This window comes from Hylaeus volcanicus, chromosome 6 (genome assembly GCF_026283585.1).
Source record: "Hylaeus volcanicus isolate JK05 chromosome 6, UHH_iyHylVolc1.0_haploid, whole genome shotgun sequence".
Taxonomy (NCBI): Eukaryota; Metazoa; Arthropoda; class Insecta; order Hymenoptera; family Colletidae; genus Hylaeus; species Hylaeus volcanicus.
The window spans coordinates 12,212,143-12,235,385 of NC_071981.1; the positions used below are offsets into that span (position 1 = coordinate 12,212,143).

General features: G+C 38.0%; 1 protein-coding gene across 5 annotated transcripts in view; it reads left to right on the top strand.

Moving 5' to 3' along the window:
- Positions 1–23,243, top strand: part of LOC128878870 (E3 ubiquitin-protein ligase Rnf220-like) — a 161,212-nt gene that overhangs the window by 36,234 nt on the left and 101,735 nt on the right. For 4 of the 5 annotated variants that reach the window (XM_054127465.1, XM_054127466.1, XM_054127467.1 and 1 more), the window contains one exon: positions 17,038–17,175. The exons of the other annotated variant lie outside the window; for it this stretch is intronic. In XM_054127465.1, coding sequence (XP_053983440.1) covers positions 17,038–17,175 — 138 coding nt within the window. The remainder of the gene's footprint in view (positions 1–17,037; positions 17,176–23,243) is intronic. 5 annotated transcript variants of the gene reach the window in all.

Sequence of the window (23,243 nt, forward strand, 5' to 3'; positions counted from 1 at the left end):
ATAAATGTTTCAAACGAGTGTATTGTATAAACTCTAGTGTTTTCTTTTTTAAATTATTTTGTAATAGACTGTTAATTTATATATGCCGTAAATACTGCGAAGAAAAGAAGCAGAGATTCAATTTTTTTTCGTTGAATACCCACGCGAAACTATTTTAGAGGCTTGCAATATTCCTTTCTGGCAGGCTTTGTCACCTAATGTTGGTTATTTGAAATAAGTGTTTGTAAGTTTATTAAAAGAAACATTATAATGGTTTATAAAGACTATAATATAATATTCATTTAATACAATAAATGTAGAGATAATACACTATATGAGCTAAAAAGGAATATGTGTGCATAGCCTTTATATCAATAAAGAAAGTTATTGGTTGATTTGTGAAACGACAACTTCTAATTTCAGAAAACTGTAGACTTCGTGAAAGGCCTGTGCGTTCTAGATGCGAGTTTCAGACTGACTCAAGTCAGGACCTTCCTGCTTCCTTTTGGAGGTCCTTCGAGAGGATTGTGTTAAAGAGACCCAAACATTTTCAGGTTCCTTGCATCCTGTTTAAATTAGTGTACTTGTTGTCATATGTGATGTATATGGCAACAATTATCGATATTGGCAGTAAAAATCTGAATGTTATAAGCAGTAGTACGGCTTTAGATGGATCGACTCATCAGTCCGTTTTACGGTTGGTTTCGAGTCTGTACAAAGAATGCTGGGCAGGTTGGTCGCTTTTCTTTTTTCAGATTTCCAGAAATCAAGTACATTATTTGTCCCCATTGTTCGTTAGAGGTTGTCAGACTTTAATTCACGGATATTGAATTCTTCTCTTCTCTAGTTCGATTTTGCGCCTTGTTAATTTAATTCCCAATATCGTAGAATGGTTTCTCTTGAAACGTGAAAGCGCGATACTCCGCGATTAAGAGAAAGCGAGGGTGTATCGAGTACTTGCAATCAATTTAATGCTGGTTTGCAAAATTCGAGGCTGGTGATTTCTTATTAGAATCCTATTACAATAAAATACAAGAATTGTATGCAAAATTAATAAAAAAACAAAAAGAGAAACAGAATTACGTGAAAATCGTTTTAATTAAATCCACAATGTTGTTAGTTTAACATTCCTACTATTATATATAAAAACATTTCACAATTATTTGTTATGCAAAATAAAAATTCTTAGCTCATTAACATTGAACGCGTTGAAACATTGTACGTACCGAACCTGAGTCTTACTGGTACGTTGTCTCTGTGTCCAGAATAAATACAATATCGAAAGGAAAGTACAACGCATGTCTCTCGCCGACGCAGAGACGTGCAAGCATTCGTATGCGTTTGCGTGTATGTACATGGTTGAATGAACAGCAAGCAAAGCAGTGCTAAAAGGGCAAGCGTAAACACGCACGGTATCTTTTCTTGCTTCTTCTCTTCTTTTTCACTTTTCTTCTTTTACCTCGATTTTGCCTCGACCCGCTTCCTCTATTCATCCACCAGTTCAGCCCTTGTTCCCATTCGCGGTTGAAGCGATCCCCTTTGCGAGAACTGTTTCGAGGCGTCAGCTTTTGGATATTGAATCATTTCACGACGAAATGTTGATGATTAATGGACGCTGGCATTGAATGCACAAATGTGACAAATTACTTTTACATATAAAGTCCTTATATCAAAACGTTGAAATTGCTATAGGTCGAAGAAACGTGTAATTATTATACAAGTCTCATTATTCATTGACGATCAGCAACAGTAATCATCAGGTTTAATAATAACGTGCAAGAAAATCTATGAACGCGGCATTATAGAATGAAAGGGAAACAAATTGTTGTTATTATTATACGAGTAGATAACAAGAAATTATGGATATATTAATAACACAATGGGGGAGAAAATATCAACCGATTTATTTTAAAAGATGGGTCAAAGTAAATCATAGTAAATATGGGTGAAGTTAATAATAGTTGTAAAGTTAAAAAAATTCTACATATATTACATTCGTACTATCTTCTTAATTTATAGATTTCTATAATAAATATAGTAACTGTATTCTCGTTACATATAGTCCTTTTCGTTCAATGGATAATTTTCTTTAAAAATGGTTATTCTTATGTATTATAGTATGCATTTGCTAAATAGAATTGCGCATGCAAATATGGCTAAAGTGGCCGAAAACGTTAACATAGTTTGTAACGACATATAGCTCCGAGTTTATTAACTGCTACTCAAGCTGCGGTAAATTTTCTTTAGTATAAACGATCGTGAATGTGGAATTGAATATTGTCAGCGGGTTCGAACAACCTTCGCACATGTTTAACAGGAGCGGTCGACGCCTCTGGTTGTCTCGACTTCGAACCGGCTTTTTCTGCGTGTCGCCTCGACTTCGTCGTTTTCTAACATTTGACAATTATTCGGCAATTTATCAAAACGTCCGCACACAATGGTCCACAACGAGTTCCGTGCAAAGGAGATGCCCAACGGTCTGTCCTTTGTGAGTCTCCCATGTAAGCGGTGTTCGTAAAGTATACGTTACCGATTTTTCTCGTTCTTACTCCGTTTTTACGTAAACTACTTTTATATTCACCGATACAATTAATACCGATTATTATTTTAATAAACTGACGATGAAAGGCATTTATCCTTCCCGAAAGAATTTTTCTAAATGCGACAATATTTCGGTTATTGGAAATTGAGTCTATCGAAATCTCTTGAAAATCGCAATAGTTCCATTCGTGTTATTTTATCGCAATTGAAAGTAATCGGTTACTTGGTATACGTTTGATAAAAACATAAGTTTAATTGTCATTACTGTTTCCATAAAAACAATTATTCTTTTAGGAAATAAAAACCAATTTTTCTTCTAGTGTGCGATCGAGTACTTTCGAGGGATACTGTTCAAAACGTGTTCGCAAGTAGGATTATCGAAAATAGTTAACTTGTTATATCACACAAAGCCGTTGCTACTTTTTAATGATCCCGATGATACATTAACCTCTTGGGGATGATGTTGTTTACTGCTCTAAATAATTGGTCGTAGTTCAGTTCGTAATTTGACTCGTTTCGTGCGTACATTTGGTACTGTAGCGAATATAATTGTGAACCGCTGCCAATTAGCGTAATATGTCCGGTAATATAAGCACTAATTTCACGAGTCGTCGTCATTTACCTTCATTGATTGCTAAACCAGTACCTTGTTTGTTGATTTTCTCTCTATCTCTCCCTCGTTTTTTTTACGTTTCGCGTATACCGTTAAATATTTGTTGTTCGCGATATTAATAAATGAGAAAAACTCTGGATCGGAGTTTTGCGATGTTATCGTACGAACGAAACAATTATGTTAGCCATGTAATATTTTCTGTGTTCGTTAAATTTGTGATTTATCCTAGAAAATGAATTTCAGCCTAGAAAATGAATTTCAGCCTAGAAATGATTAGAAAAGTGAATATTACTCGTTGACAGCCATGTTGTTCACTGGTGAGGAACACTTTGAATTCGCAACATGTTAGCGAGACCGAAAAGTAATCAAAATGTCTACGACTTGGAAAAGTTTTTCAGTGAAAAATCGAAGGACATTTTTAAAAAGGGAATCGAACAACTGCCTTTACCTCTACAAAAAGTATTAGAAAATGATGGAAATTATTTTGTTGATTACTATTTAAGATTTCTTTAATAAATAAATGTCAATAAAATTTTGATTACTTTTCGGTCCCCCTAATATCTCTGGTACGCTTACAACAAAGTAAAATTTAATACTTGCCAAACTGTTAAATCATATTACTATCGCTGGAAATGCTATTAAATGATAATATCTCGATGAACTATTGAATATTTTGAACGAATTTCAAATACATCATTAAACGCGAAGAACTCGCGTGACGTGTTAAAGTAAAGGAGCAGTTTATGCGGGATACATTGTATTTAACAAATTTTTGTACACCAGGTAGACAGAAATCCATGGTATGGAACGTGCTTCGAACGGAGAGAGAAGCGAAGCAATCGCACGGCTCCCAAGGAGCGGTGGAACAAAACTATCTCATTGTGTGTTAATACGTTTCGCCGCTGCCGCCTCGATTTTTGCGGCGTGCAACAGCAAGTATGCACCACACTCTTCGAACGTTACGAAATCACAGTACTGCGGCATTAAGCTTTCAATTAAAAACAAAGGAGTACGTGACGCATACGCTACAAATAATGTTAAAATAAACGTGTACAGTGAGTAGCAAAATTACTGACACGCAGAAGCAGTGGCAAAAATATGGGAGATAAAAGAAGCGATAAAAGACTTTGCTATGCTTGATTTGCGAGATATAATATTTAGTTTATGTGACAAAAGAGCAACAATAATATCATTTATAACTAGACTTCGGATGTTTATGCAAATTCATATGTTTGTATACGCACACGAAGAACAGAAATCTAAATTAAAGTATATTTTGTCTCCTAAATGTTGTAACGTGTATTTTATTTTTTGTATATTTTATATATTCGTCACAAATATTCGCAGTCTATTCATAGCTATTTTACATCCAATCGTTTATGACTGTAGTTTAATTTAAACTGCTTACTCGTCATTTTCTTTGGTTAGATTAGCAACATACGTGAGTATTTCTTTCGACCAGTGGTAATGGCAAATAAAAATGACAACAAATCACGCAACGGCATTCTATAATTTTCAATGATAAATAAATTGCGGTACGTGGTCGAGAACGATTGAAATATGCGATGCTTCGGTGGAACGCGACTGTAAATAAACAACTTGATAACATTTCGTTCGCAATACATAAAAAACGTTTAACACATTTGAAATGAATCTCCAGCTTGTCATAACTTTCGGAGTAACCCTCGTGTGTTTGTTTGCGCGTGAAAACTGTCGGAACATCGAACCACCTGGATCCTCCGCTCTTGCTCTTGCACCGTTTATTTTTTGTTTCAAAGTTCCTCTCAGTGGCAAACCTCTTCTAACCGCTTGGTTTACGCCACCGGAAGCTCTTGAGTGTTCTCCGCGCGAACTCGAGTATCGGAGATAACGCATTCCGATGATGCCGTTTAAATTTTGCAGAGAACATTTCTTTTTCTTCTTTTTTTTTTTCAAAAATCCAGCCAAAGAAAATGAGTTTTACGTTTTCGCACCTTTATAGTAGTAATTTCTACACTTTTGGTAAGGCCTTTAAAAAATGGCAACATCTTCGTGTTTAATATTGATAAACAATTTGTTATCACCGTCATTATAACTAATTCATAATTAAGTTGGTTTTATTCATGTCATAGGAGACACAAAATTTAGTGAAATAACACGAAATGAAACAGTTGAACACACCCGCATCAGATTTTTAAATGACTAGAAATTCGAAATAATTATTTATATAGAGGATGTTCGTATCACATGTCAGTGGGATAATGGCAATGGTCAGCGCAAATATAATTTGAATAATTGCGTACGCAATCGAACGCTTCTCTAGCGTGGATTCTTTTAGTAAAAATGAATCTTTTAGGGTAAAAGTAAAATCTAAAAAAATGTTAAAAAAGAAAAGAAAGAATCATCCATATGAAGCAATTACTGTTAAAATAATTGTAGATGGTCAATATTTTTTTTAATTAATTATTCGACCTATAAAAATTACGCGTTTCGTACTCGCTTTGCTATGTATTACACGCCCTCGAGAATAATCTGTAAACATTTTATTACGTTCTATCCAAGATAAGGTAAAGGGTATTCTTCTTCGAGCATGCATATAAGAATGCAAGCAATAAAACGAAAAACGGCTTTCGCTGGCAAGGGGAGACTATCGCGAGCAAGAAGAAGTTATCTTTGCGTGGCAAATTACTTGAAAATTCGTGGACCAATTTTCAGCAGATTAAGGAGGGGATGTTGTTCACAGCTTCCTCTCAAGTTCAGCACGTTTAGCGGGTACGGGCGGACCACATATTGGATCATATCGTATCTTCTCACACTCTATGAATAATGCATCTCAGAGGTCGCCCCTCTGGGCCCATCGTCTCCCTTTCCTGACCATCCTCTACCGCTTTGCCATTCTTCCCTCCTCTTCTCTTCCCTTCTGTGCTCTCTTCTCTCGCGCGCATAATACTTCGTCCAGTCGCGTTCCGAAATCTCTTCGTAATTAAACCTGCCATATATTTTACTTTAATCGTGGAGATCGGCTGGCTACCATTGGCCGCGACGATTTATCACTCTCTGAGTCTTCTTCTGCACCTTCTCCGCCGCACTCGTCGCACCTCGCCAAGATTATAAGGTCGAAGACGTGTAATTGCATGATCCTAGCCATTCCTTACCATTAAAAACACGACTTTTTATAGACGAAAGTTTGAAAATTGGTTACATTACAATTTCTGTCCGACTGAGTACCAATACAACTTCTGTTCCAAACATTTTTTCGTCAAATTATCGAGAGTGTATATATAGTATTCGGGTACCTATTATTTTTGATGAAATACTTTGACCGATAAACACTGTACAACATTTATCCTGAAAGGATATTCAAAGCTCAAACTAAGCAATTGAGGTAGTATATGAATTCGTGATCGCTGTATATTATTTTTAATTCGAAGATTCTAAAACGTTTGCGTGTCGCACGATACGCTTTCCCATTCCTTTCCTATTTCCCAGCAGATTGGTGGCAGTGTTGCGAAAGTGGAGGGAGCCCGATAGCCCTTAAATCGCAGTAGAAGCAGCAGTCCTGCTGTCACAGCCTGCGAGGATAAATCTTGGATTACCACGCGCTCCCTTTCTGCTTCGCCTTTTCTCGATAGTCCAGCTTCCTGAGTACCTGGCATATCGATCTTTCTCCTCCTTTTCATCCTTTTCGTGTCTCCCTCTTCGGTAACACAGGCTTAACACCGTCTTATAACCCGCGATAGCTCAAAATCTTGGCGAAAGCCGCTCTCCCAGTTTACGCGTTCACGCTTTTATTTGTACGGTCAATTGAATAATTCTGTTTCAACGATTCACACACGATATTCTTTTATATTGTTTCGGAGATGTTTTCGCGTGTATGAGCAACATCAGTTTTTATGCAAATTTTCAATTTTACATTCATGGTTAACGAATGAGAAACCCATCGTTACGTCAATATTCGCAATCTTGTTTCGAACATAAAATCCTTAGAAGGACTACATTGTAGGCCGAATAAAGTTGATAAAAGCTCATGCTCGTGCCCATCGGATTAGTTAAGCACCACTCACGTAAATTCTTCGTTGCGAAAGCAATAAAACAATATTTCAGCCTAAGACGTATCATTTTTCAAGCTTAAATGTATTACAAAAATAGTGGTAAAAGTGAAAAATTTATACGTAGTTAGAGGGAGATCTTAGGCCAAACGTTGATTAAATAAAAAGTTTATCGTACTACCAAACAGTTAAATAACCTTACTCAGTTCAGTTATATCTAAAAGATGATTAGAAAAAAAAAAAAACTACGATCATATGCGTAGGATGTGGTTCGGAGGGTGCCGTAAAAGACTGTTCATGGTATGAATAATATTTAACAATAAAAGGGAATGTATATAATATGTTGGTGTATCTATAGTTAAGTGATGTTTCTTTCAGTTCCCATTAACGACCGCCGATCGCGGATGATTGTCGCGTCCTCACCCTCTTCCTCACGCATGCACATACCCGCGCGCATCTACGTGTAACATTCCCTTATATGTATAAATGTCTTTTTCAACATTAGTTATTTTCTCGAACGCTCCAACACGTATTCGATGTTTCTTCTGTCGCTCAGAGAAAAATCGATCGAAATCTGCTACCCTGTTACTGCGACCTCCCCTCGTACGTTCATTTTTGAAGATGCCTCTTTGCCGATCGTTTTTTTTCCCCCAACGGTTTGATAAGCAGGCGTGTATAACGCGAAAATCGGACGAGAAAAGTAGAAGAAAGTGTAAGGTAGGCGGGACGATAAGGAAGAGGACGCGACCCTCCTCGTTTTCTCGGTGATCCGCGAGATGCCACGAAGCTCTCGGTAGATCTAGTCAGACAGTGCCTGCCAAGAGTACCTCGAGCGAGCCCTCTTAAATTAATTACAGGGAAAAGATCCTCGCATCCGATTCCCCTACTACCACTAAAGCAAGCGACCGACGCAGTCAGCCTTGCTCAAGAGTGGAAGAGAGCGAAAGAGGGTTGTATGTATTCACTGCGTTCAGCCGAGTTGAACGGACGGAAATCTTCGTTAAAGGAGAAAAGGGAGCAGCTTTACCGAAACATTCCTTTTCGTACACCTCGAACGATGAGGTACCAAGTGGTCTAACCGCGCCCCCCCGAACCCGCGATACGTATGAAGAGTAATTGATTGGAACGACCCCAATTTCGAAGGTTTGCATTTAGGAGCTTCAAGTCGTTTTACCGCCGTTGACATTTCCAAGTGCTATACGCGCGTAATTTGTTCATTCCTCGCATGATTCGCATCATAAAATTAAGAAACGAAAGAAAAACAAGTGTGTGGTCCTACAAATATAGTACTCTTTGAACTATTCATTTTTTCTCTCCGATATTTTTCTCTGAGAACATTCATAACGGAGTTGTCATTCGAAATCGTTTCAAGAACACAAGCAGTAACACTTATCAAGGAAATCTTTACATTTTGCAGAATATTATTGAGCGTAACGTCAAGTACGTCGAATATACGTTGAATAAGTTAATTCGAATACTCGACTAATTCGGGTTTGAAAATTACAATCAAGTTGACTGCTGAAAAGTCTACTGCTGTAAGCTAGAAGTTTGCAGTTGAAAGTCAATTCCAGAATAGTAAGCTCGATCGGAAGGGGCTGGCTTGCCACGGGACACTAGGAAAGCGGATATATCGCGCAGAACGAAGAGGGTGAAACGGCCTATCGGTATTATTCCAACCAGTCATCGGGACTTATGCCGCTTATGGGATTACACGAGCATTAGCAGACAGCTTGTCCTCTACCATTTTGTACGAGATTCGCGATAAAGCTCAGTATTTCTACCGACCTGTTCGCTCGAATAAGCTCGAACCTCCTTTAACTTTAATTTCATCATTTTCGTTATTTTTGCTTCGATATTCGATGCATCGTTCATACTGTGAAACAAATGAAAAAGTGATCAAGATTGGTGTATTATTTAGAGTACTTTATTTTGTAATTCGTCTCAAGGTAGAGGATGTATCTTTGGAAAGAAATTTTTATTTTATTACAGGTATTGTGAAACTGGCTTTGAGACGTTATTGTTCCTGGTATTTGCATAATTATCTAGACATTTTTGAACATATTTCGTAACGAGCAACATGTATTAGATATTTCGTGTTTCGAAATGTTTCCACTAAATATATTTTATTGGAAAGGATTCTGCGTTTTATTAGAAAGAACGTAAATCGTGTTGTCAAGTGAACATTTGAAAGTGCTGAAGAATAATAACGTTTTGGTCACAACTGCCTGATCCTCTTCGAAAAGTAATAATATGTTTTAAATATTACATGTACTGTTTTTCTTTATAAAAATGATACTCGTAAATAACTCTTCTTAATAACTATTGTTTTGCTTCTTTGACAATAGTAATCGGTAGTCCAGCGTTAAAAAATATTTATTATTCCGCTCTAAATTAATGCTAACGCAATTTTGTAGCAGCTTGCTCTATTTTATGCCAAGGTTAATTCAATCAAAACTGCGGACAACGTTTTAATAAGGAAACAATTGCGTGGTGGTGACATAAGAAAGCTGTTTACCGACACGATAGTCGCCACGGTATGCAATATGGTTTCTCTTCTCAAATTACTTGTCCCACAGTTTTTCAGTCGCACGATACGTCAGGTTTACGAGTAGTTTGTTATACGTAAATGCTGAAAGTAACACGAGTTGGAGAAAAGTAACACGAAGCTGCGGTATATTTTTAAAACGGCGTAACGTCGATGATTTTCGGTCATCAATTTTCTTACGATGTTTGTTTAAGCGTTTATACCAAGGGAGAGCTTATTGTTATTTTAGAGCGAAGAGAACGTTACATGGAGTTTTTAAACAGCTCTATTGGATATATCTTCATTTGGTACGGGTGTAGAAATTTTGATTACCATTGTTTATACGAAAACAGTTTAAGCCAGTTTTTTAAACGAAATTTTCCATTGATTGCATAGTGAATGAAAATGTTTGGGAGACTCCTAGAGTAAAATTAAATTATTATTATCGTAACATCTACGTTGTAGTAAGTTAAATTCTTCTAAAATGATCTCATACTTTTTAATTGCAACTTTTCGTGTATCTACTATAGTAACGTACAAAAATGAATATGAAATACAATGACTTCTTCAAAAAGGTGGGAAAAGAGTATAGAAAAAAAGAAGACGATTACTAGTCTGCGAATGTTTATGCAAATTCATATTCTTATCGATTCATATACAGAATGAAGATTTAAATGATAGAATGTTTTATCTTCTAAACGCTATAAAATGTTCATTATCGTTGATATTTCATATTCGTATTTTTTAATGTCTGCACATTCTCAGATTTTCCAATATTTTCATTCGCCATAAATGCATAAACGTCCGCGGTCTAGCGATTACATCTATTCCTATCACTTAAAACTACGTTTCACGTAACTATTTGAATAGCAAAACAATAAGCGGTATGAACTCGCGAAATGACCTAATATTAGACTTGTAAAGTTCTGTCGAAAACGTTGAATAAAGAATCGCCTTGTTTGACCAACAATTTAAACATTTGCAGGGATTAAGATCGTTTCGCGAATGACTCGCGCTATGAGAAAGGTTTCGGTGGCTGAAAGAGTCGAGATAAATAAAATATACGCAAACAATCGTGGGCAGGCCCTACTTAATGGCCAATGAGTGGAATAAATGGTATCTCGTCGAGGATCGTTCGTACTTGGTTGACCAGCGAGAAGGAACAGAGGATCGCGAGAAAGCGATTCGCAGGCCGGTATAATTTATTTAATTATATCGAATTCATGCCGAGATGCGCGTGCCTGAAGTTCTCACGATAGGACAATAAGGACATTCATTCGTTTCTTGACTCGGGCCACGGTGGCTCGGACAAGCGGTTTCTCTTAGGTCTTAATCGTTCGCCACGGAATGCGCGTTTAATGCAAAAGAGGACACTGGCGGCTTGTGTTTGACTTTGCTTGTATTTTCTTCGGTTGTCCTCGCGACACCACGAGACTCACTTCACGAGCTGTTTCCATAGGCTCTTTCGAGTTCCTCGGGATCCAAACGATCTTGAGAAATTCTTCGAGCACCATTTGACGCTAATGATATCCACTCCTCTCGCAGATTTTTCCCTTTACTTATCTCACCTGATCGAGACAAGGCGAACCTTTTCTGGTTATAATACCAAGACGTGAATATATTTTTGTCTCCATCGGGCAACGAAAGGGAACGTACAATGAATTATTTATTAATAAGAACGTTTCGATCCCTAAGCTTAGCTGTACCAAAAGAGAACTGTGCAACTCGATGGTACATACAAAACCGTTGTATTTGGTATATAATTAACCGTGTCTTTCCTGTTGTTGCTCTACATAATTAAAAGAAACTGTTGCATATAGCATCAGCTTTTAATCTTTTTTCTCATTGTGCAATTAGCCTCATCCGACGAGTATTTTTAATCTATTTCTAGAAAATGTTCAAAATTAGTGTACATCTTTGTTGAAAAATTCTCAGGCTGTAACAACCTTTCCTTTGATGTTGTAAAAATTGTCTAATTTGTTACTTCTGTTTGATACATAAGTTTGTAGGAAATATTCTCTACTTGACGGGGAAGAGCCGAAGTATTTATTACTTCCGCGTTTTCCTCCAACAGTTCGAGGTTGTCGAAACGAAAGCAAAGCTAGAAGAGAAATCTAGGGAAGCTCTTCGGTCGAACGTTTACAGCCGGACGCGAAACCACACTTTACTCGATAGGATGTACACCGGAGGTGGACACGTAGTAATAATACGTGAACAATGTAGGTGACGTTAGGTACCGAACAGGTCGACACAACGAAGGGGGTACCCTATTGCACACTCTGTATGAAATATCAACCACCGTGAAACTTGAACGCCCTGAGAAACTTCGAGCCATCTTCCGTCGACTTTCGCTCTCGCTTGATTGCCAATCTGCTCGGTTGCCAGAAATTAGGAGGCCAGAAAATCTTCGGAATTTCTATCAAATACCGAGGAAACTGGCTGACCAGAATCTACATCGAGCAAAGGAGACGAGCAGAACTCGTATACGAGACACGAACGGCGGGGTCCCCTCGGACTTGTCGACGATATTCACTAAACTATGCGCGAGTATATCAGATCCTTCGCTCTTGTTCACTGCTTTATGAAAAAGTTGTAAAACTAATAAAGAATCCGGCAACCTTTTCGGCCGTCATCGTGCCGCAGAGATTCACAATATAGGGAGTTGATTCATCTTAAAAGCCTCCCGAGCATCGACATTTTTAATTTACCAACATTCGTTAATCGTAACTTGCACTGTGTCTGTGTCACGTGAGCCGCGTAGTCCGTATTCGAGTAACGAAGAATTTTCAATGGTTGAGATTTATACATGTGTCGTGCAATAGGAACTGCCCGTAATAAGATCAAGACAGTTTCTAAACGTATTAGACAACAGCTGACAGCTGAAAACGTACAATTTTTAAACGAACGCTTAGTTTCTGAACTAAGAAACCAATGTAAAGTTACCTTTTTCCAAAGTTTTTGCATTCTGATTATAAATCTCCAGTCGTATTTTCTAGTTTTCACATTTTTTTTTTTACACATACATATATTTTCGTACGACGTATCGATAAGTGTGCGGCGTGACGTATGCATCGGTAGATCCTACACCCGTGATTGTTAAACTAATATTGAAACAGACGATTCGGGAACCGCCGCTATTTATGTCCCCGTTTGAACTGGCGGACTTCCGCCGTGGGATAATACGGTTAACCACGCTGGCCATTAGTCTTTCCACAATCGATATACGCCGGCTGTTATGGTGAAAATCGACGTCGATTATCAACCAGCTTCGATGGCTCTCGTTCACCTTTCTCTTCCTCATTTTACCATTCTAACTTCGATCTAAACGGAAAACTAATATCCCCTGTTATTCCGAAATTTGTTTCGTGACATCGACTACAGGCGCACGATGTAATGATATTTCCAGAGCTAGGCTTTATTCATTACATCCCTCTTAATCAAATATTGTCGCGATGTACAGAATGTTCCAGAAATTACGTTAATAACTAGAAGGTACCTTTGAGTTTAAAATTAAGAAAAAATAGCAAGCTCGTTATAAATTTATCAAATTTTTGCATGTTTAGATAACATTGTTCCTTTTACGAACGTAAGTTGTAATGGTAGACAATTTTTCCTATCGTTGCTAAAGGTAATCGTTTACTATGGTTATTTACTTGGAAAACATGCATGGTATATCCAAATTCGGTATTTAAGAAAATGTATGAAACACTCGGTTACTGTGATCACACGTTGTAAGGCGTTTTTAATATTTTGTGAGAGATACAATCTTCTCGCAGTTCGCTTATGTTAGAGCGTTTTCAATCCTGTGATCCGGGTCCTCTTTGACAAAAATAAAATAATAATGAAAAATCACGACTTTTCCTACTTTAAGCTGTTCGTTAAGAAAGTAGTCTATTTTTTTTTTAAAATGGTGTCGTTGCAAGCAACGCTTAAAAAAGTATGTCGATTTTGCCTATGAAAAAGTTTCAAACGATCAGTCGTCTTCGATTGTATATCTCGAAATAAGGGAAGACGTACTCTTATTATGCTTGTATCGCTACTTTTGCGTTCCTTCGTGTTGGTCTGCCGCTTTTAACGTTGAGTAGTAGGGTCTCACGCCGGGAACTGAACCAGCTAACTTGCCGCAACACAATCCACTCTCTAGTGCCACGTCTGAACGTCTCGTCTTCTACTACTTCTGTTTTACAGCAACTGAACTCCCTCTTTCTTCCATGCTTTAAATTGTGCGTTCACGAAATGAATTCATCCGTTTCTGCTCGTTTACTTCTACAGTTAGTAAATCTGGAATAGTATCTGAAATAGCATATTCCTAAGACTGTAGCCTAAGATAAAGGGACTTTTAATTTTAACTTTTTCTCCTATGATGTCTATAGATTCATATAAACCAAGTATCGTTACAATAAATTATTTGGTTCCAAAGTTACACCACGTAATATGATCTCCAGTTTGTTCATTTTGCAACGAGGTGGCTCCGAGTGCAGAGGGTTAATACTAATTTTAATGCAGTATACAAAAAGATAAAGCACATGGACTGATAAATCAGATTGTTGTCCAACTATCAAAGTAAAAAGAAAGAACCCGAAGCGAGTACCATTTATTTTCAACAAACTTACGAAATATTTGGTTAGTAAGCTATCCGAGTAGCGATTCGCGATTTACCTATTATGAACCACCGACTGTACTGGCGCGTATTCATCGGGCCGAAAACTCTTCCCTCTCCTTCGAGAAAGGTTCGACGTATCGTGTACAAGCCACGGTTGAAACACGAAACGGACGAGCAGGGTGATACAGGGTGTCAGAAATAACCGTGGCGAAGAGGTAGAAAGCGAATCAACTAACAGCGCAAACAGGCATGGAACAACGTCAGTCCTTGCGCCGAAGCTAAACCAGCGAGTCTCGCTTTCTCGATGAATTATTCAAGGCTTCTTGATCCGGTCTCTCAGCCCTATAAACCGACAGACGGATTCCCGTCCTCTCAATCGACGAGCTACCGATTTTTTCCTTCTCCCCCCGGCTCCCCTTTCCTCGTTCCCCTTCGTTCTGGCAGTTCTTTCCCTTCTCGCAAGTATGTTGACCAGATTAAGATCGCAGGATCGACTGTCAGCTGCCGTGATCATGATGCGCAACAATCGCATGCTTCGGGATCGTCTCATGCGCCATGTTAGGCGGTCTCCTGTTTCCCGTTGTTTCCCTTGTTCTTCTTCTCCCGTTTCTTCTCCTTCTTCTTCGTTCGCGTAGACGGCCCTGTCGTCATCGATCTATCGCAAGATGACTCGTCATTCGAGACTTTCTTGGGAATGCGAGGACATCATCGTCGGTAATCGTTGTTTTCGCGAGTCGATGGACTTTTTTTTTCTTTTTTTTTATCGTGACGATCGGTAGAGGAGCGCGAATACGAAGTAATTATTGTAAAGTATTAGGTGATTTCTCGAGTTTTTTCGTGTCGTTGTTCAAAAGGGTAATTCGAGGCCAAAACAATTGAGTCTTTCTTCAACGGAAATTGGAGTCCTCAAAGAAATCGACAGAATATATTGGTAAATAAATTATTTATTCTGATTATTCTAATTCTTTCGTTCGCATAATCCTAATCTTTCCCGCGTTCAAGATGATTATACTGAAAAACAATAAAAAGAAACTACCCTTTTTCTATGTTGCTGACTTTTCCTATCGCATAAAATGTCTTCGCACGAAGAATTCCTTGTTCCGACGAGATGGGTTTTTAAGATGATCTCGTAGAATTCCTTTGCGCCAAGAAAAAGCTCCCAGTCTCTTTCGAGACACAGGTTAAGCGTCTGCATCCGGGCCAGAGGGCAGGTAAAGAGAGGCGTCTTTTGAGGTTCTTTTCTCGGCCTAATTGTATCGGGTGTCTTAATCAGAGTACGAGCTTCCAAAGTCAAAGGTCCCGAGAAAGGAGACCGAGGAGGAGGAAACTCCATACTCTGCATCTCAAAGACTGAATTTAAGAAATACGTTAAGCCTCCGACATTATGCTCGATGCATTTATCTTCCTTGAACGTGAATTTAGATTGTGGCTTATTCAACCGTGGATGTTACGGTTTAGCACGTCCCTTTCTCGCAGTTCCTGGGAAGCCTGCGCGCATCGTCTGTAGTTTTACCAAAATTCGAAAGAGATACTTTCCTGAATACAAATTAATGTGTTTTTGGTAACTTATAAACGAGGAAACCGGATTTTTAATCTCGCTAATCAGGTTTTTCCGAGTTCTCATCTGCGAATCAAATGAGAATTGAAAAATAAATAAATCGATACATACTTTTTTATGTTTACCTAAAAGTAAAGGTAAATTTTGTCTATATTGATTACTATACGTATGACTCTATAAAGGAGTGGTGTTCTATTTTTTTTTTCTTTTTAGACAAGTCCTTGTTGCCAAACTATAACATCTTTATTTGTTTATTTTTACTTTACATGCGTGATCAAATATTATTTCGTTGATTTTATTATCGGAGGTAACTCTTGCGCATTTAAGGTGGAAACGATAATTGACACGACACTTTCATGTAGTATAAAATTATTTCTCTATAAAATTTATATATCTATACGTATAGTATAATCCTGAAGTTATAACCAAGTATCTTTACGTGTGATTAACAAATAAATCCATACAAAAATTCATTTCTATCGTAGTTTTCATTCGGTTGATATGAATTTAAGCCGTGGGGTTGGAGAAGAATATCGGAGGGGTTTTTAATAACCAGCCGACCGCCACGTGCTGGCTCTATACAAAAACCAACCTAATGACTCTGTGAAAATGACGACAATGCGCTACTATCTATATTAGATCGCAATAATTCGATGGTCGTTCGTTTGTAAGAGCGACAAATCGATAAAAACTTCGGACGAGTACTCTTTCAAGTAATATTGTTATCGGTTCCTTTCATACTGTGGATTAATATCGATTCAGAGTTAAAACCTTTTGAACGCCCTATGGATTTAATACTAGATATACATATCGAATATTCTTCCTTGCGATGTCGAAACTCGCTCAAGTTTATTTCAGTCATTTACTTAGCGTTTATAAAAATAACGTATATTTTGAAATAATTTAAAAACATTGAAGTATCGAATAGAGAATGATAAAACGTTACTTTTCTCTATTTACAGTTTATTCGTACGACGTTTAGTTCGAAAAATAGAAATTAACATAAATTAAAATATAGAACGGAAGCAAGTGTTCCGATACTTTGGAGCGGTGCATATACGCCGTTCGGAGTCAGAGGGTTAATCGTTCGAAACGAGAGAGTTTGCATGAATCTTGTATTAATATGTAGATATAATGTGTAAGGTATTGCTGATGACGATGACTGATGACCGTTGTTATGGGTGATTCTAGTGGGGCCTGTGTTCGGGGGCCGATGCGGCGCGGAGGCGCTCGGGCTGGGGTTAGGGCTGTCGCTGGGCCCGGCCTACAGGTTCGCTCTGCCCCCGGGACTCGCTGCCAAGACCACCCGCTGCCTTGTATTCGACCAAGGTAGGCCTACCAGCCATCTTCATTACCGCCGCATAGAACTGATTCGATTCACGAGCTTTTTCGATACACGATAACTGTCGATAACTGTCCCGTCGCGCGTTGTCTTGTTCCCATTCCCTTTCAGAATGGAGGATTTTTCACCGCGATATTTTATAATTATAATTACTGTCAATAATAAAAAGAACAAACGATAATAACAAAAAAATAATCGTCCCTGAAGAGGTTAAAGGAATAACGTAATTACAAAATCTTAACACAGGTCAAACTGTCGACCACTTACACCTAAACATGTGTCAAATGATTTTCGATTATCTTATTCCTTTTGTTGCTGGCGACCGAAAAAATTCTGAAATTGAAAATTAGACAAATATCGTGGTTAATCGAACGTTAATCGTCGACTGGATGATCTAGCGCACCCCTTTAACGACGATCGATAGTCAGGATCAGGTCACCGTGCCGATATATCGCGACAGGAATCGATCGCTCTGTTCATTTCCGCAATTCCCAGGGCTTACAGTGGTCCATCGATCCCCGAAACGCAGCTATAAGATCGACTAGCACGTTTGCACAGACTAAGTCAAAGACCAATGCTCATCTTTGTGCCCACAAATCTAACAAGACCAATTGTAAACAAGCTAGCATTTTTGTCAGCTCGAGTTAGCTACTTAACTTATTGAAAAATTGGGTTCCAAATAATGTTACAGTGCGATAAGGGAGAGTCTTGAATTGAATCGTCAGCAAGGTTTAAGGGACGAAGCCACCTTGAAACTCGAGGAAAATCATAGTCATATTCAACAACTTTCGTTAAAAACAATCGACCTAACCCTTTACACTCGAAGCCTTTTTTTCTGGTATCTACAAGCAACTCGAGATGTTTCTTAGCATTCTATCGCCATGAATTCTACGCTATCTAGATTTGAGAATAAGATCACATTTACCTCGCCGACGATCATTTTATCGACACTTCGAGCTCCACAGAAATTAAATCTAAAGAAACGTTAGGTATTGTAGATTTGCTGTGTGAAACCTAATGGTGACTGAGAGTCACCTCTCGAGTGTAAAGAGTTAAGTCTGTTTGCCGGCATTTGTCATACATACATTGAGTAATAAAACAATAATTTTTATTCAGATTTTTTAAATGAAATAGCGATGTTGGAGCGGAAGTTACTTACGAATCAACATAATATTACAAGGTAGAAAGTCTTCTATGCCAACGATCATAACCTAGATGACTCAATCTGCGAAACATGCATGTGAAAATTCACTCTCAGTTATCGCACAAAGGTATTTCGCGTGCAGGATTCTTGCTTCGAAAGCCTCTAAATTATGCATTCGTTAGTCTCGCGCAAAGATGCACATGACTAAGCCATGAGAGCGGAATTTCAAAGGCAAGAACAGTAACTCGTTTCGAGTTTTCTTGCTCTCCTCGATCATCGTTCCGCCGAAACGACGAGGATCTTACCAGGAACGGTGATATTATTTTTCATAAACGCGGCGTAAATGGCCGTTCCGTGTGATTGCATGGATCCTCTGGGATGAACGCGTTCCTGGTTTCGCTCTAGTTGAAACGGAGAGGGTAATTCCAACGTTCCTGAAAAACTCGTGTCTCTTTTCTATCCAGCGTCGCGAATGCGTTAAACTATCACGAATGGAATGCTCTTTGAAGACAAAAATACTTGGATTATTATAAAATAAAAAACGAGCTGTTTTTTTTTTTAAATATAAATCCAACTTATAGAGATATTCTAGTCTAAAGCGACAATTTTTAGGTGTTCTTTTGGATTTCTTTTTCTTTAGTTATTCCTATTTCAAGATTCAGAATTTTACTGTACAGAAATTTATGATTATTATAGGATGAACCAGAAGTTCGTGGCTTTTTTACGTTGTTTCAGTTTGTGTCATTTTAATGACTTCAAAAAATTGCACAAACTAGAACAACGTAAAAAACCCACGAACTTTTGGTTCATTCTAATATTTGTTTCCACATCGCATGATCGTTAGTGCTTCGCATTATCACAAAGGTCGCAAATGTATAAAATACTTTAGTGTTGTTTATACTCCAGTGTTACATGGAAGCATAGATGTAACAATTCTGAATAACGTTGTATGTAGCTCCCAGGAACTTATTTGTCATGCTCTGTTAAGATTCCAAAGAAGGATATCGTTGGATTCAAGTGTAACTCTCAATTTTTATCATTAACGAAAAGTCTCCTGCTTGCACGGAATGGCGAATTAAAACGATACGTTACCAATGTCGCTGACACGACAATTCCAACGGATTAAACTGCAAAGAAAATGGCAATAACCGAAACTTCCGGCTGGCTTGAATTCGTTTACTTTCTATTACTACGTTTTCATCGCGGGATAAGATCATTATGCCGGTCTCCCTCCCGTCCCTCGTTCCCCATGTAACGTCTTGCATCGCCACCTTTTCGGCCAACATCATCCCTCCCCCCTGGTCCTTCCCATCCCGTTTGCTTTTCGCCTCTTCGTGCGACAGTAATTTTACTTAATTAAATTCCGTTCTTTCTGCCTTTGCTACTACGACCCCTCTGGCCATCCCCGTCCTTCTATCGTTCAGCGAGGATCGTCACTGATTTTTCTCGGCTGTCTTCTCCTCTCGCCGGAGCTTCAAACGATTTTTCCACAATTTCGTGCTCGCCGAGGTAAGCTAAAAGCGTTGACAATACGAGACAGAAACTTGCTACTTTCTCGGCAGTCGCACGTTGAATCGAACGTTTACGAGATCGTAATTAATTATTTTATACCCTTTGCGTGTTCCTTTTTTGTTTGTTTCGCATTTTTGAAGTTTGTTCAAACCGCTCGTCGATCGCATTAAATGTTTTTATACGGCACGTTGGTTTGTACTAAATTATAGGATATCTTTGATACTTCGTTACTTAATCGTTATTAATTCGGTTTCTCGACTCCTCATTTTGTTATTATCGCGACTGACTTCTTTCTTCTGGAAAAGAGAAATTTGGAACCAGTGTCGAAATCTTGAGGTAGTTTCTAAATACTTTAAATGATTTTTATAATCTTACAGCTGTATCTCACCTTTGCATTATTATAATTCGAACAATTCACGATGGACATTGAAATACTATGTATAACAGAAAATACGAATGGAAATTTTACAGATCGGGGATGATTTACATTGATCATCAAGCAATTGCGCCCGGCAAGATGTCAGCAAAGCCATAAACGCGGGAAAAATGTCTCTATAGTGGGTTTCGTTGGATAATGTTTGCGGGTACTCGTTAAGCGTCGTAAGAATCAAGGGGAAGGAGAAAAGGGTGGCTTGGCAAGGACTCGGGGGCCTTTTTATTACTACTTCATCTGCAATTAACATTTATGGACGGCGACTGTCGGCTGGAAAAACTAATTAAATATTCCGTGGCAAGCCGAGTAGGGTTGCTCCTTTACTTACGACCTTGGTTGCCAAGAATAAGGAGCGTAAAGACGAAATAAAGAGATAAGGAGTGAAAATACTATTTAGAGGCGGCTTCTTTGATTAAATATTCCATAAATTCATTGTCGCTCGAGGATTTCGCAAATTAACGAAGTGTAACGTGAAAAAGACGAAGTGTAACGTGAAAAAGACGCGATAACTGGTGTTATGTACATAAATACGTCGTTGACCTAGTACTTTGTTATGATCTTTATCGATGCCATAACTTTCTTCAAAATCAGATTCCCACAACTTCGTCTGACAAGCTGCGAACGCATTGTGGATAGTTTCCTTCGTTATACGTGGAAACCCAATTACTAATCAAAAGAACAATGCTTTATTTTCTGTTCGATTATTTTTGATAAAAGTACAATTAATATGAACACCTAATTTGATTTCTTTCTTATCGCTCTCCAATTCGCTTTAACGGTTAGGTCTATACATATATTGTTACGAATGATATTTTACTTTTAACAACCGCGTCTCTTTAATTGCCAGCTTATTTTTAACTTCGTACTGTTTAAGAAAAAAAAATTTTTTTTCTGTACATAAATTTGCATAACGCTTGAACGATAATTGAGATCAATTTGGACGTCTGTAAAACACGTTAACGCGCTGAATCGCGCTTTCCTGCTGCAATTTGTTGTCCGATTTTTTAAAAATATATGTGGCAGTGTATCACCAAAACAAATAGTTATGTTTTTTCTACCGCGCTGTGAAATCGGCGTGCAGATTAATTTTTTTCGATTCAGCAATAAATAGGGATTATTCCTTCGAGTGCGTTTGTTTGGCGAAATGATATTATCATAATACTGTGACGCACAGCTTATTATCCTGCAAAAAATTCAAAAGCTATAAACGGTTGTAACGTTGCAGTTTTGCAATTTCGTTAATATAATTTTTTAGATATATTCGAAAACCACGAGTGACAAAAATATAACAAGAAAGAAATGTATTCTTTTTTCACCGAGAAAAGAACTAATTACTCGCGGAACATTGTTATCAGACAATGCGACTACATCGTCGTATGCAATGATATCAGATTACAAGTAAAAGGAAACAAAATTACGAGCAACCATTAGTACAGGGAGAAAGATACCTAACGTATCGTAACGCAAAACGAAATCGGATCCTTCGATTGGCATTCGCACGCATCCCTTACTCGTTAAATTGCATCGTGGCTTTGTTTATTTTCATTTATATGGAACAGTGTAACGGTATCGCGTGGCAAAAATTTTAAGAGGTATCTATAAGTGATGATGCGTTTTTATAGATTTTAGAAATATTTTCATCTAGTGGTAATAATTTAACATAATATAGCGTAACATATATTCTAGTTAAATATGTTCATATTTACCTAATGTGTTTGTTATGAATTTTTGAAAAAAGAATTAAGCGAATCGAAAGAATTCACAAGTGTCATTAAGCATAACAATGCCGCTACTGCTACAAGTACCATTAATACTGTTTATCCCGGTGTCTTGTATAGCAGAACATGTTGAGTCTGATAAAGATCGGTTGTTCGCCGAAATTCAAACTGATCTCAAACAAACTATGCGAGAACTAGCCACAACAGTACCAAATAAATTATTCTATTAGAAGACATCAACATCTGTAGAATGCACGAAGAATTTTTCTAAATTTTGTCTTGTAGCAAAATGACAGTGGTTTTTACTGATAAATCTCATTTCTCGTTTTCCAAAGTTAGCACTTTTTCTGAAGAAATTATCACGTTTTCATCGAAAAACAATTCCTTCGTCCATTCAACAGATGTTCGCATCTTCTAACAGAATAATTTGTTTAGTATATTTCAGATGAGCCGTTCTCAAGTTATACAGATTTGCTGTGTCTTGTCCATCTTTAAATACATCTTGACAAAACATATATATATATCAAGCTTAATACTTTTACTGAAAAATTATACTTTGCTTTGAATTAAAATACGTATACAAATCTTGAGAAAGAATTCTTGAATTTTGGCTACAACAACCGAATGTAGCATCTCGAATAAAATCAAATTCTGTACAGTATTTGAAAACGACATTACTCACAGGTGCATCCCTAATGTAATGGGAGGAGAAACACTGTTACAAGAAAGCATTAAGAAAATGAAAGAGTTATCGTGCGCTCGTAACGTAAAACCGACGTTAGGAGGTTTGACGAGGTTTGCTGCATAGCGTTGAAAGAGGCGGCATAAAGGGATGTTTGTTGGTGTTGCGCGTGCGGTAAATTTTTCGGCACGAGAAGATCGTCAATTAAACCGCTTTGCTGGCCGTCTTCCGCGTCGCTAGACCGGTGAGAATCATTTTTTGAGAGTCTCCCGCAGGCAGCGGCCAGTCGACCTGAGGGATACATATAAATTTTAACGGCTACTATGTTGCTCCTTAATATCTCCATGGCCAGTTTTGGTCTCGAGTTATACTGCCTTTCCTAGTACAGCGGTCTCTCTGTGGTACTGCTCGTAATCATGTTGCATCGAAACACCGAGCTTTGTGGCCTCTTATCGAATCTTACCGCGTTCTCGCGCAACTTTTAACATTAAAATTACCGACGCTCAGCTCATTCCTCTTGTGCATACTACTACATCTTTGAAAATAGAGAGTGGCAAATTAAATGA